General features: G+C 43.1%; 1 protein-coding gene across 1 annotated transcript in view; it reads left to right on the top strand.

The window, feature by feature from the left end:
- The window catches only part of CDC123 (cell division cycle 123), a 46056-nt gene extending 30968 nt beyond the window's left edge, over positions 1-15088 (top strand). The window contains exons 10-13 of the mRNA XM_029077723.2: positions 2556-2584; positions 7995-8123; positions 14137-14277; positions 14825-15088. Of these exons, the coding sequence (XP_028933556.1) occupies positions 2556-2584; positions 7995-8123; positions 14137-14277; positions 14825-14851 (326 nt within the window). The 3' untranslated portion in view covers positions 14852-15088. The remainder of the gene's footprint in view (positions 1-2555; positions 2585-7994; positions 8124-14136; positions 14278-14824) is intronic.
- The last annotated feature ends 241 nt before the right edge of the window (positions 15089-15329 follow it).

Below are 15329 nucleotides of genomic sequence, written 5' to 3'. Positions count from 1 at the left end.
ACGATTTTACAGGCACAACAGCGAGAAGCAGCGTGGCCTAGTGGAAAGAAGGAGTATAGGCCAGGGAGTCAGAGGACCTCGGTTTTAATCCTGGCTCTGCTAGTTGTCTGCTGTGTGGCCCTGGGCACGTCACTTGACTTCTCTGGGTCTGTTACCTCATGTCCAAAATAGGGATTAAGACTGTGAGACCAATGTGGGACAAGGACTGTGTCCAACCTGATTAGCCTGAATCTACCCCAGTGCTTAGTACAACACCTGGCACATAGTAAGCGCTTAACAAATACCATTTTAAAAAAACAAACAAGCAAAAAAACCCAACTATTTGTCCTGGGGAAGGCTTTAAGTCTGGGGTTTCAATCCTGCCAGCATCAGGATGACCCAGTTAAGTAGTGGGAAGTAGATTGGTCAGTCTGAAGCCCCAGGTACCCCCCGGATGGGTGATCCCATACTTGAAAGTCTGCCTTTTTGAAGATGCCCACCCTCCCAGTGCACGCTATCAGACTCCAAAGTCAGCATTGTGTGGGTTCTTCAGAGCCGCTTCATATTTGGTTTGGTGCTGAAAATGCCTGGATTCCCAAGCAGACCTACTGACATTTAGCAGGCTCCCCACATAATAATAATAATAGTAATTATTCATTCATGCATTCATTCAGTCAAATTTATTGAGGTCTTACTCTGTGCAGAGCACTGTACTAAGCACTTGGGAGAGTACAGTACAACAAGAAAGAGACACATTACCTGTCCACAAAGAGTTTATAGTCTAGAGGGGGAATTACGGTATTTGTTAAGGGCTTATTATTTGCCAAACACTGTATTTAGCAGTGGGATAGATACAGTATAATTAGATCACACACAGTCCCTGTCCCACATAGGCTCACAACCTAAGGAGGGGAGAGAAGAAGTATTGAATCCCCATTTTATAGCTGAGGAAACTGAGGCATAAAGGAAATTAAGTGACTTGCCCAGGGTCACACAGCAGGCAAGAGGCAGAGCCAGGATAATGATGATGGCATTTGTTTAGTGCCTACTATGTGCCAAGCACTGCAGGATGAGAACCCAAGTCTCCTGACTCCCAGGCCTGTGCTCTTTCCACTAGGCCACTCCAGATACTGGGTTAGTTGCTTAGCTCTACACAATGGTAGTTCTTTACTATTCACATTTACCTCACCATGTGTGCAGGAAGGTGCTTTCCCATAGAATGCCACCAGCTGCTAAGTTGAAAAGCCTACGCCAAATGCAAAGTTAGGTTCTCACTTCCCTCGGGAGCCCATCCAGATGCCATGAGGGGGACTCAGAAAGAGCTTTAGACCTCTCTGTAGTCCCTGTGCCAATCAAAATGCCTTGGAGCCCACCTGAATCTCACAGCCCCCACATAGGCCTTCTGCTTCCAGGAGTTTGGGGATTCAGAAGAGCCTGGGTCCATCTGTATATTGGCATGTACACCTTGGTCACCGGTCCCAGGGTTGGTGGCTTTCTTTTGTGGTTAAATAGTCCTAACTCCACAAGGTGTCATCTGGTGACCAAAGAAGGGAATGAATGAAACTTCCACCTAAGTCTACAAATGGCAAGCACTCCTATTTGAGGTTGCTGGAAGAATGTTAGCACTGCAGTTGGGAAACCTCAAAACTTTTCATCGTACTATATTTCTTCAACACTTCCACAACTTCCACAACTGTGCTGAGGTTACTTGAAGTGTATTTCATTCTTTGTTCCCAAAGAGTTCATCTTGCAAAGATCAAGGTGCTTCGTATATTTACGTTTTACTGAGTTAATTAGCGGAAGGGACTAAATGTTCTAAGTTCCCTCTTGTAACTAAGACTTCCGGAATTCAGTGGTCAAACTACAGAGCTCCCCAGAAGGCATACATTAACAAAGCGAACTTGAAAACAAAAAGCATCCCAAGTTGAATATGTTTAGTATTTAAGAGTAAAAGGAGAACCCATTATTTTTGTGGCTGCTGAAATTATATTTGCTCCAGGTCTCGCTTGCCAAGGTTAGGTCTCCAACAGAGTTATAACTTGATTATAAAGGGTAAAAACTGTATTAATCACTCAAGTAAGCGTGGGCTTCTGCTATCCACCTCCAGGCATTACTCATTGTTCCCCGCTTCAAGTAAGAGGACGGGCAGGGAACGTGTCTGCTAATTCTGTTGTACTGTACTGTCCCAAACACTTATTACAGTCCTCTGCACCTAGCAAGTGCTCAATAAATATGTCGATTGTTTGATAAGCATTTCTAGAGGACTTCTTCCTCAGACCCAACCTACCCCACTCTCCCTACAGCAGGTGTAAATCGAGGCGATTGAACGAGATAAGAATAGGGTTCGTTGTTTGAAACTTGAAATTCCAAGGTAAGGTGGTGAGGGTGGAAAGATGAGACAGTTTCCACGATGATCACCCTGCAGCATATTGTGACTTTCATCGTTTTGAAATGTAGACATGTTAAGGTTTTCAAGGTCAAGAAGATCCTGAGTTTTCAACTGAGAATTATAGTGTGGCTTGATAGTTAAATTGTGCCCCATTAATGATCATTTTTACTTTTTTTTCTCCTTACAGTTGTGTTTGATGTATACAGAGACAGTATGGTAAGTGAATACCTTGTTTCAGGGCTCAGAATACGTTGACTTAAATTCACTAATCACCCAAAAGTGCCGCTGTCTGATGTTCTCCGCCCCTGCCCATGTTTGACTTTCCTGTCTGTCTGCAGTTTTCTCTTAATACCGCTCGACTTCCAACTGCTCTTTACTAATTATGCATAAAATTAAATGGTCAGTTCACTGATCATCCTTGATTTTTCACTGATCTCTCATGAGAAGGTGAGGGCATTTGTTGAGCCCTGTCTTGTTCAACATGATTTGAACTGTTTGGCTTGTGGCAAGAGATTTTAAAATATCCAGATAATAGCTGTCAACCCCTCCCAGGTATTCCTTTTAAGGTGACATTCAGATAGGAGGTTCTGCATCTGGTTATCTTTTGGAAGTGGTGTCTTAGGGTTATGAGTTTTATCCCTCAAGATATAACAAAAATTAAGGAAATAAAATGGGATTAGCTGTTTTGTCTTATTGGTGTTTTAAAATCCTCTTATCTGCTGACCTTGTTCTCTCCTCTGTAAATGCAAGTGCCACACCAGTCTGTTCTCTCCCAGGTGGCAGTGTCCCTGTCGGTCCATGTGAGAGCAAACAATATACTGATTTTTCCAAACTGTTTTTGAGATGGAGCAACAATCCACTTTTGTTTCATAAAAAAAAATACCCCAAAACCCTGAAATGATCATTTCGCTTTTCAACATGCAAAAATAACGATACGGTCGGGCAAGCAGAGGTTTCGTGCTATTTAGTATTATGTTGACTTAACTGTAGAAGGGTGTTTCCCCAAACAAATCAGCCCATCAACTTTTACCTTCTTTGCCAGCGTCCTCACAAAGGTGTATCTTTTAGCAGTGAGCAGTACCAGGACACAGCAGCATAACCTTGGGGGCCGCAATGCAGAATTTCTGCCTTTACATCTGAAGGACTCCATGGTCCTCTTTCAAAATTTCCTTCCGCCTGATCCTTTGGGAAGCTCTTCAGGAGTTTTCATACCGTACTAGGAGTAATAGTAATAATATAAAGCGATCGTTGTGTGCAGATCACTGTACTAAGTGCTGGGAAAGAATAGAGTTGGGAATTAGTCTCTGTCTCTCACCTTCAAGGGATTCACAATATAAGTGAGACGAGGGGACTGGTGACAGCAAAGTAAGGAGCTGGAGCAAGGCCTTATTAATCAACCAATGATATTGATCGAATGCCTACTTTGGGCAGAGTGCCTTTGATGATGATAATTAGCTGTTGAATAATATTCTCTCTGAAGAGTCACTGCTAATAAGTGGCTTTTGCCTCTTTGTTGTTGGTAGGACGGAAGGAGGGCAGAGGTTAGGAAAGTTTATTTGCCGACATCCCTTTGTGAACAATCTGAGAACTGAAACTAGCATAGAGATATTAATGCTTGTTCACCTCCTATCTGACATGATTTGAAAGAGTGAGGAACTGATGAAATTTTGACATCAATCACTCAGAAATATGTATTAAGCACTGTAACGTTAAGTACTACATGCAGAGGACTGTAGGCAGCACTGGGAAAGAGTATGCTGTTGAGACCCTGTCCCCCAAGGGGCTCACAATCTATGAAGTAAGTGCTTGAGCGAGGACAACACAGTAGCGTTGAGAGACAAACCCCCACCCTCAAGGCACTTACAGACCAGTCGGTGAGACCAACATGAAAAATTTTACTTAAAAAATTAAAACTGGTTATGTGAGCGTTTTGACTTCCTGAAAGACATCACTGTGCTAGATGTAAGCTATACTAGAGGATGTAAAGTCTATGGGTCCGTCAGGCAAGTTTTTTGGCTGGGATCTGTGAATACTTTTATTTCTCGGGACTCATCTGGTGAATGTAACTGCACTCAGCGTTGGCAGACTCTTCGTTTGACCCCAGATTTTTCAGGCCCTGGGGACTTCCCCTCCGCGGTAGTTTGCATATCAGTTGTTTTTCTGCCCTTGCCATGCGATTGGTGAGAATCGCATAAGCGCGGCAGAGCTGGATGCAGAACGGCTTCCCCCGCTAGAGAGGCAGGATGACAACCTGACAGCCTCTCTTGCAGGATGAAAAGGGCTTTGGCTCCAACCACCTCAGCTTCATTTGTGAGGGCCGAAGGGGAAGGCTTTTTGTTCTTCTAGACACTCCCCAGGAGAGCCCTGCCAAGTGTCAGTAAAGAAACCGAAAGGACACCGGGGAATCTGCCGACAAGTCTTTCAAGGAAGAGGAAAGTTATTTGCGGAATCACCATCTCTAAAAATAGAGAGTTGGGAAGCCACTGCAAACCTCCACCCCACCCAGTCTCCTTCTGGGTGCTGGCAAGTGATCCTAAGGGGCTGGAAAAATAGTTTGGGCCAGGAGGAACAGTTCCAGGGGTTGAGCCAGCAGTGAGGTTTCCTCAGGTTCATTCAGCTTTTCCCACCTATCTCCTTCTGACTGAGCTTGACCTCTCTGATAAAGCTGGGTGTTTTCCCAGAAGTTGGTTGGTGAGATTATTAGAATTTACCACCCCCCGCCCCCGAACTCAGCTACTTTATGGGATAAGTGGGATATGCAGCTTTCTTCCCATGCGATTTTTGAATCCAGCAGTAGAAGTTGGTGTAGATTACTCAGTTTCAGTAGACATTGAGCAGTTCGATTTGGGATTTACTTAGAAAATGGAAACAAACTATTTGGTGAACAAGACTGTTCCAGCAGTTTACCTTCAAAAAACTCGTGTCTCACGTTACTGTTTTCATTTCTGCTTTGAACAAAGGTATGCACAAACGTTATTGGGGTAATTTGCCTTAGCTTTATTTCTTTGGGTTTGTGTTTTGGCTTTGAGCTGCCTTTAGACTTCAGTTGCAGGTTAATGACATTCAGAAAAGCCTTTTCTTTGCCAAAGGAGTTTGCTCATTGCTTCTTCTCTCTCTTCTCCTCTCCTTTCATTTTCTCTTGCCCTCTTCTCTTTCCTCTCCTTCCTCCCCCTTTGACAGTAGCCTTGCAAATACGTGTAACATGTGTAGGAAACCATCATAATTTTCCAGCTTCAAAAATATATTACTTATGATTTGCCTGGTGTAAATGGTTATTTAATGATATGAAGTTGAGACTGAGGTGGAAGGAAATCAAAGCCCTTGACCTTGGATGATGCAGTGCCACTTTCCATTGCCTCCAACTGGTAGATAGTGTTATTCCCTAAACAACTCAAGGTTTCTACTCACCCTGCTGCCCAGTCAAATTTAGCTGTCTTTCCCCAAAACTTCTTGATTCGTCCTCATTATCCACATAAAAATGATTCAGGCCCAGTCAGGTGAAATAACTATAAAATCCAACCTTAGTAGTCTTATGCTTGAATAAAGCTGGTTTGTTGGTTTTTTGTGTTTTTTTTTGAGCCAGATGACTTCTGAACTGAAGAAAAACTATGCTCACCATCACTGCCATCTGTGGCAAAGCTGGCTCATTATCTTGTGGAATTGTTTTTCAGTATGACCTATTGTCGTTGGAAGAGCCCAGTAATGAGACTGAGGTAGTCAAATTTAATGAGGCAACCTTACCGGTTTGAAAAAGAAAAGAGAGGCTGAAAGAGTCTGGAAATTGGAAAATGATTAGCATTCTGGATCCCAGCCATTGGCAATGCAGCTGTTTACATTCCTGAATGGGCATACAAAGTGTATTAGCAATGCCACGCTGTACTGTATGCTCAGCATTGCTTTGTTTTCTTCCCTCCCACTGTGAGTCCAGCAAAAACAGTTTTGGATCATGCCCTATTCTACAATTTCCAGCCCAGCTAGTAAGCACCTAATTCCAGATTGTGCACCTGGCATCCAGGACTATCAGCACAGAGAAGTCAGGATGGGAACCCTGGCGTTCTGAAGTGTGAACGGGATGGGGGGTGGAGGGGCAAGCTGGGATTTGTTGAGCACATACTGTGTGCAGAGCCAAGTGCAAAAGAGTAGATAGAGACAAATCTTGCCCACAGACAAGATGGGAAAACAGACATTAAAATAAATTAGAAATGGACATATACATAAGTGCTGCAGAACTAGGGGAGGAGTGAATATCAGTGTTTAAGGGATCAGTCATCCAAGGTTTTCATCACTCCTCCAATTAAGAATAGTGCTCAGTGCTTAGAACAGTGCTTGGCACATAGTAAGCGCTTAAATTCCTCTAAAAAAAATTAATTCAGAAACAGCATCCTCCCAAGCTCATAGTTGGGACTAGCATGCTCAGGCCAGCATTTTGAGGAATATTGCCACTTGATCTTGAATTTAGCACCCCCAAAAGAAAGAAGCAGCTGAGAGTACAATACAGTAGATTCTTGGCAAAATTTGGGTCTGTGGTCTTGGAAGAACAGTGACTTTTTTTTCAGACGGAAAGGTGATAATGTCAACTCGCGGGGCAGAGGGGCGGGAATATAGGGTTTGCAAAATACAAAACTGAGTTGCACCTATGAAGGGAAAAATGAAGTTGAAGCTCAGGTGGTGGTACCTCTGTCTAGTACCTTGTGATAGACTTAGGATCAAAGTGGTAATAATATTTATTAAGCACTTACTGTGGGCAGAACACTCTATTAAGCTCTGGGAAAGAATACACATAGGGGATTTTTCGTGCTCTTGGATAGCTCCAGTTTTGGGTAGCTTAATCAAAGTTGGGGCTGGCCAGGTTTGGTGACCTCAGGATTTTCTCCCATTTGCTCTTTTGTGGCCAGGAGTGCCAAGGGGCTATGGGCAGATGGAAAGTAGAAGAGAGTTAACTGCTTTAAGTGCGATTCCACTCCCAACCAAGCAAGCAACCATGTGAATCCCCCAATCTATAATAAAGATATTTACAGTGGCCCTTTATGCAATGTGATTTCTTTCTAAGTACCAGGGGCAGAATATTTTCTCTGGAGAACACACTTTCAAAAGATGAGGGGACTTTAGAAAAATCAAATCATCTTGACATAGAGAAGCGGCGGATAGTAGGTAAACAAGGGCCCGGGAGTCAGAAGGACCTGGTTCTAATCCTGGCTGCACTGCTTGTCTGCTATATGACCTTAGGCAAGTCACTTCACTTCCTCTGTGCCTAAATTCCCTCATCTATAAAATGGGGATTAAGACTGTGAGCCCCATGTGGGTCAGGGATTATGTCCATTCTGATTTGCTTATATCCACCCCAGTGCCTAGTACAGTGCCTGGCAAAAGGATCAGTGGTGTGATATACAATCAGTGGCATTTATGGAGCACGTACTGTCTGTAGAGCACTGTACTAAGCATTCGGGAGAGTTGGTAGACATGATCCCTGCCAACCAGAAGCTTGTGGTCTAGAGGGAGTCTAGGAGTCTGTTCTGTAGATTTATAACAGAAATGACTATTTTGTTGGCTGCTGAGGGCTGCAACTTTGTTTTTATTTCACATTTGCTAATTTTGTTGGCATTTCAACATTCTGTCTTGGCTGCAGGGCAAAGTGTGGCTGATTGATTTTAATCCATTTGGTGAAGTAACCGACTCTCTGCTCTTTACTTGGGAAGAACTGATCTCTGGGGAAAACTTGAAAGATGACCACAGCGAAGGAGAGGCTTTGGAACAGGTAAGACAATTCTCTTCTCTTACCCTCCCTCCAAGTCATTCAGGTAACTCAGTTTTTATCTGGAATATGCTGGGGAGTCATATGTAGTTCATTATTTATCTCTGCCCTAGGAAAGCCTAAAGTTTAATACAAGTTTGCAGAAGGTCTTTTCCCCAGAGATCTGATGTAATGTTGGTATTTGTTAAGTGCTTACTATGTGCCGAGCACTGATCTAAGCGCTGGGGTAGACACGGGGAAATCAGGTTGTCCCACGTGGGGCTCACAGTCTTCATCCCCATTTTACAGATGAGGGAACTGAGGCACAGAGAAGTGAAGTGACTTGCCCACAGTCACACAGCTGACAAGTGGTAGAGCTGGGATTCAAACCCATGACCTCTGACTCCAAAGCCCGTGCTCTTTCCACTGAGCCACGCTGCTTCTCTGATGTGTGACCTTGGGCAAATTACCTAACTTCTCTGGGCCTCAGTTACCTCAGTTATAAAATGGGGATTAAGACTGTGAGCCCCATGTGGGACAGAGACTGTATACAACCTGAATACCTTGTATCCACCCCACCGTTTAGTACAGTGCCTGCCACATAGTAAATGTTTAACAAATGCCATGAAAAAAAAAGAAATAAGAATGCTCCTTCTACTAACTCTGTTGAGTTGTACTTTCCCAAGGGCTTAGTACAGTGCTCTGCACACAGTAAGCACTCACTAAATGCCAAAAGATAAAGAGCAGAATGCCTAGTTGGTTGTCCAGACCCCACTGACCGTGATTAGCATCGTTGTTGGGTTTGTCAATAAATCGACAGTATTTGTGAAAGCTCTGTGACAGGGATGGCCAACCTGCAGCTCACACACCACTCATGGCTCTTCTTCACTTGCCGGACACTTGCTTTGTCTTCGATTAGTTTACCTAGATGGCGGAGTGCTCTACCGCACCACTGCTCACCACCATTCATTCGGTCGTAGTTTCCGAGCGCTTACTGTGTGCAGAGCACATCCCTCTCCTGCTCTCTGCCATTAGCCATTCTCCCCTAACCCCAGGAGGCAAGGGAGCATCTATTCTAAGGGAGATAGCAACCCTCTATCTGTGTGCTTAAGCAAAGTAAAAGGAACATCTGCTGTGAAGAGGAATTGAGCCAGAAGTAGCCCTTCCTACCTGTACTTTCCTCCCAGTCTACTCATTGAGGACTTTTCTTTCCCTTCTAGGGAATTTTTCTTCTCACTGACTCAGGAGAGCAGATGGAGACCACAGATCTAGTGTTTGAGTGGTATCCCAGAACGACTTCTGCCCTCTGTCCTAGCTGAGAACGCAGGCCCCAGAATGTAGCGGGTTGGGCTGGGCTCAGGAGAACTTGGGCAGCTTTTCTGCCCCATCACTCCTCACCATTTACCCCTATAACAACCATTGCCATTTTCCTCCCACCCTTAGGCTGTTTGGAGACTTTTTTCTTCCTTCCACCCACCCTTTTTTGTAACTCGACCATGTTATACATATTTATAAAGCCCTTTTAATCTCATTTCAAGTTGCTAGTAAAATGTGTTAAAGCCTATAAACGAATCTGAGCTCCAAACAGCAGGGGAAAAAAAAAATCTAGCTTAATTACTGTTGTGACAGGTTGTTCAGAAGTGAAATGGAGGAACAGCACAGTCCACTGTTCGTTAGGCAGTTCCTCACATCCCCCTTTCAGTACAAGAGAATCACATGACCAACATGACTGTAGAAGGGCTCTAGTCGAGAGCACCTTTTTGTTCTACTTTCAGCTGCAATTCTTCTCTCTCTCTCCTCATACACACCCAATAGTAAGGAGAAAACACAAATAGTTATTCCCTCTTCTATGAAGTGATTTCTCCTTGTAACCTAGACATCAGACAGGAAGCATTCAGATCAAATCATCTCCTAGCTACGCTCTGTTTACTTCGGTGTTGTATTGTTCAGGTTTTCCACTAATTTCATGACTGCCTGTAGGCTTCCTGTAATCCGTCCCGTTTTCCCCCTGCCCTTAACCCCCTACCATCAAAATATCCTTAATTTGTCTCCCTCTTAAGGGGAAAGAAGCAGTGGGGAAGGCCCAGGAGGTAGAGGAATTTGTATAGAGCTTTTAATTTTCCTATCAATTAGAACACTTAATGTTCACTGCATTCCAATAAGATAGGTATCTTTCCAACCTGATTGCGTCATTCCTAATATCCCAAGCCTCTCAGCTACACCAATCCTTTCTTAAATGGGATAATGGGATTTCAGGGCTCAGTCAGAATCTTTGGAAGGTCAGTTATCCTGTTTCTCCAGTCTTCTTCCTGCAAGTAATCACTGTCTCCCTAGTCATCATCATCCTCCAGTGTTGGCTGGAGTACCTTCCAAATTGACATGCCTACTTCTGCCGGGTCTTTTGGTGAGCACCTCAGTGGGACATGGATCTTTGGGGAAATGCCAATGCCAGGGCAGATTTTATTATTTTACCCTTGCTTGTCACCAGGAAAAACAGTGTCTTCTCCAGAACCATGTGTAGCTGTTCTTGGATGTTGAGGATGCTCCTGTAGGCCATGTATTTACAGCTTTCTTCTAATTCTCAAGTGCCTGTGGCAGGCTGAGCCCCGTGCCCACACCAGGCCCTGAGCAAGAATCCTGCTTGGCCTTCCACTGGTCTGGGCTAGCTTAGCAGAGCATTGAGGAGAAAGATGGTGACTTTTTTTAGGGTTCTTTTTTTTTAAATGTCAGATTAAAACTTCCTTAGCGGAGGCAGCGTTGACTAGTGGAAAGAGCACTGGACTGGGAGTTAGTTGTCCCAGCTCCTTTGCTTGTTTGATATGTGACCTTGGGCATGTCTGTTAACTTCCCTGCACCTCAGTTTCCTCATCTATATAATGGGGAGAACCCATTCTCCCTCCCTCTTGCCCAACCGAGAAAGTAGATACAGTTTTACTTTTGGACTGCCTACAACCATGAGCCCTAGGGATTTGTTTACCATAAAGGAGAGCAAGGACATAATAATAATAATAATATTTTTTAAGCACTGACCAGGCACTGAACTAAGCTCTGGGGTAGATATAGTCCCCTTCCCATGTGGGGTTCGCAGTCTCAACCCCCTTTTACAGATGAGGTAACTGAGGCCAGAGAAGTAAAGTGACTTGCCCAAGGTCATATAGCAGAAAAGTGGCAGAACCGGAATTAGAACCCGTGTCCCTCTGGCTCTCAGGCCCGTACTCAATCCACTATGCCATGCTGCTGCAGTCGATCAGTGAAGCAACCAATCGATAATCATATTTATTGCATGCTTACTATGTGCAGAGCACTGTACTAAGCACTTGGAAGAGTACACTATAATAGAGTTGGTAGACATGTTCCCTGCCCACCACAAGCTTACAGTCTAGAGGGATGAGCTTACAGTCTAAGTATGATTACCTGTCAGAAGAAGGAAACAGAAGAGACTAAATGAGATTGTGAACAAAATAACATTTCATTTCTGTCCTGTCATTCCTGTCCTTCAGATTTTTAAGTAGGGGTGGTCTGAAGTTATCGAGCTTCTGGGGATGCATCCGGGTAAAGTGGGATAAGTAGCAGTCTGTAGGGAGTAGGCAGGGAAAACCCTCACCTTAAACTAATGCCGGTTCTCCTCTTACTGCTAATCATTCTTCACATCTCCTTTGCTGGCTCCTCCTTTTCCCCTTGCGCCCTCAATGAAAGTGGCACCCAAAAGCCTGACCTCCAAAATCTTTACCTAGAAGCACTGTGGCCTAATGGATAGGGCACAGGCCTGATGGTCAGAAGGATCTGGGTCCTAATCCTGGCTCCACCACTTGTCTGCTATGGGATCTTGGCAAGTCACTTCACTTCTCTCAGCCTCAGTTCCCTCACCTATAGAATGGGGATTAAGACTGTGTCCGACCCGAGTTGTTTGCATCCACCCCAGCTCTTAGTACAGTGCCTGGCACATTGTAAGTGCTTAACAAATACCTCAATTATTATTATCATTTTCTTTTGGAGAGCTCATAGTTTCTTCACTTAAAAGCCTTTTCCTTTATTCCTTCATTTCCATTCAACCAGTCCTTTATATCCCACTATCCTCTAGGCAGCCTAAATTGGATGTGCTGTCACTACCGTCTTACATGCCTCGCTGGCTCCTAGATTCCACCTCTGAACTCCAAAACATACTCTTCACTGCAGTTAAAATCCCGTACCATGCCCTCCTCATTTCACCCTGATACATCTTTCCATTGGTTTCCTATCATCCTCTGAATTAAGTACAAGCTTCTTTCTGAAGGCAGTGACCTCTTTTTCTCCTTTTAATACGTGCAAAGCACTTGTCCAGTTCAGTGCTGTGCATGTTATGTAGACTTTGGCTTTCACCAGATTTTGACTGAGTAAATCTTGACTTTCACTTTGGCAGGAAATGGATGGTAGATATTGGGTTAAAGCAGAAATCCTTGCTAGTGATTTTTTTTTCTGGAAGCACTCTGATATTTTACATTTTATGCTCTAATTCAGATTGACTTTATAACTCAAGACCAGGAAACTTATCTAAATGTCACAGCATCCAACACAAGAAGATCCATAGCTTTTGCAGCACTTTCGTTGTCTGTCTCGTTCAAGTTACTGTCAAAATCATAGTCGTACCTTGTGCATTTGGCTTTTATCTGAATTATTTACTCAGTGCTGAATAGAAGTAAAGCTGTATTAATGAAGTACTAAAAATGTGCTTAGCATTCTGCATTAAATGTAGGAGGTGGAGAGCATAGCCAGTTCTGGGTGAGTTAGAGCTCAACCAGCTATTTAAAAATAACCATTCCTTCCTCCACTCAAACCCCACACTTGTACAATTTGTGTGTCTGTTCCAGAAATTTGGCTGGGTCTTTTATATAATGTGATACATCTTACCACTCTGAAAAGAGCGACTGTGCTCTCTCCCCATAATCTCTTGCATTAGGCAAAATCAACTGATTTACTGAGTTGCTGTAGTGGTTAGGAGAGAGAGAATTTTCCTTAGATCTTAGGCCATTTCATATACATACAACTAAAAGCACTGATATTTGTAGATGATCAGTGCAGGATGCATTCCTATAATACAGTGGAAGTGATATTAGGAAGGGAAACGTTTCAGCCTGATTATTGTTTTTCCTCACTGTATTTTTATATCACCCCTGACATCCAAAGATTCCTGGAGAGTCAAACTTGCATAAGTTCCCCAAAGAAACATTTTCTTCAGGAAAATGAGAGAAGCAGAACAGTATGATCTGGGGTAACAATAATGATGATGGTATTTGTTAAGCGCTTACTATGTGCCAAGCACTTTTCTAAGCATTGGGGTGTATACAAGGTAATCAGGTTGTTCCACCTGGGGCTCACAGTCTTAATCCCCATTTTACAGATGAGAGAACTGAGGCGCAGAAAAGTTAAGCCCAAGTCACATAGCTGATAAGTGACGGAGCCACGATTAGAACCCACAACCTCTGACTCCCAAGCCCGTGCTCTTTCCACTAAGCCACACTTTGTGCCTAGAAAATGCTACTGAGTGATTGATGTAGGTGGTTGGTTGCCTTTTTCTGCTTCTGAAGAAGCAGGGAGTTTATAACTGATGATAGTATCCCATTTTCATTCCAAATCATTCTCTTTTCCCACCATTCCCACTCCCCCAGGTGTCTTTTGCTCCCACACCTTTCAGAATTGTTTTAAAGTCATCTCACAACTGTTTGCTCCCTGGGAAGCCTGCCCGCAGTGGCTTGGAGGTTACCCAGAGGACCCTACTGAAGGAATCATATTCATTGAGAGCTTACTGTGTGCAGAGCACTATACGAAGCACTTAGGAGAGTACAATATAAAAATATAACAGACTTGGCACATATGGTCCCTGCCCACAGTGAGCTTACAGTGTAGAGGAAGAGTTGGAGTTGTTCTTTTGGTCAATTTTTCAACATGATGAATGAAATCAAAATACTATGAATAGTCACTATAAATATGGGGAAGCATTGGAAGAAAACTGGAGTAAAAAGACCATGCACCAGATTCCAACCCACTTTTCTTTTTAAAGGATTCCCCTCCTGCTTTCCGCTGTACAGACAGTGAAGTAACCGTTCAGCCAAGTCCGTACCTGAGTTACCGGCTGCCCAAGGATTTTGTGGACCTCTCAACGGGTGAAGATGCTCACAAACTAATAGATTTTCTCAAACTGGTAAACGCAAACCCATTTTCTTTTTTAACCATGGCTTTCATTTTACTTTCTCAGGCAATTCAGCAGTAGAGAGTTTTATGTTCAATTGTAAATTAAGGGCTTAATCTAGCAGTCCTAATTCGTTGTTTGGTTACTGTTTAATTGAAGGTAGAATTTGAGTGTGGTGGTGACCAACAGCAAATACTTTTCTCTTTTGCCCATCCATAGTTCTTGTAGTGCTTTTAAAAACCTTCTTTCTCATATTAAGTAGAATGTAGAGCAGCAAAGAACTATTCCACTGGTCTAACATTGGCAGAAGGCCCTTCTGTATTTACAGATGAGCCAGGTTTCAGTGAGAAGAGAAGCAGTGCGAAACATACCCAGAAGCAACTTGTTCAAGAGCCAAATTAATACAATTAAAAACACTATTTTGGCTTTGTTAATTCTCAATTATAGTTAAGGCTGAGGCTGTCGTAAAATTGGAGGCCCTGTAGGTTTGGTTACTATAATTGAATAACTTAGCCAATTAAGGTGTGTTGCCTAATGTACAATTTGTTTTCTTTGACAGAAAAGAAATCAGCAAGATGATGACTGATATAAAGTTGGAGCATGATTGAGGAGGAAAGCACGGCTATCTCAGTAGGCTGCTTGTTAACCATGATATCCCATCCTCACCTACCTAGGATAAAAAAAATCAATTGCTTTTTATATTCCTGTATATTCTGCTAGAAAAAAACACCCCACAGAGACTTTGTTTCTATGTAAACAATAGTGAAATAAAAGGAGAACTTAAATATAGGTGACAGTTTCCTCACAGTGATGTGAGACATCAGATTGTGGAAATTGACTGGTCTTTGGACTCTGCTCGATAGGAAGTCAAGCTAGCTTATGCTTCTTCGTATGTATTCACACTAATGGGACCCCGATATTTCTGTACCCAAAAAGTAGGTGGACAAGCATGTGGGTTTTACACAGAAAGCACTCAATAAATACGATTGATTGTTTTATTTGGACTTACCTGTACCTTAGAAAATATTTTATGAGATTGTAAGACTATTTTAAATATGAGGATT

Source organism: Ornithorhynchus anatinus, chromosome 13 (assembly GCF_004115215.2).
Source record: "Ornithorhynchus anatinus isolate Pmale09 chromosome 13, mOrnAna1.pri.v4, whole genome shotgun sequence".
In the NCBI taxonomy this organism is placed as follows: domain Eukaryota; kingdom Metazoa; phylum Chordata; class Mammalia; order Monotremata; family Ornithorhynchidae; genus Ornithorhynchus; species Ornithorhynchus anatinus.
The sequence above is the reverse complement of the archived record's forward strand: the minus strand, read 5'-3'. Positions and strand labels throughout refer to the sequence as shown.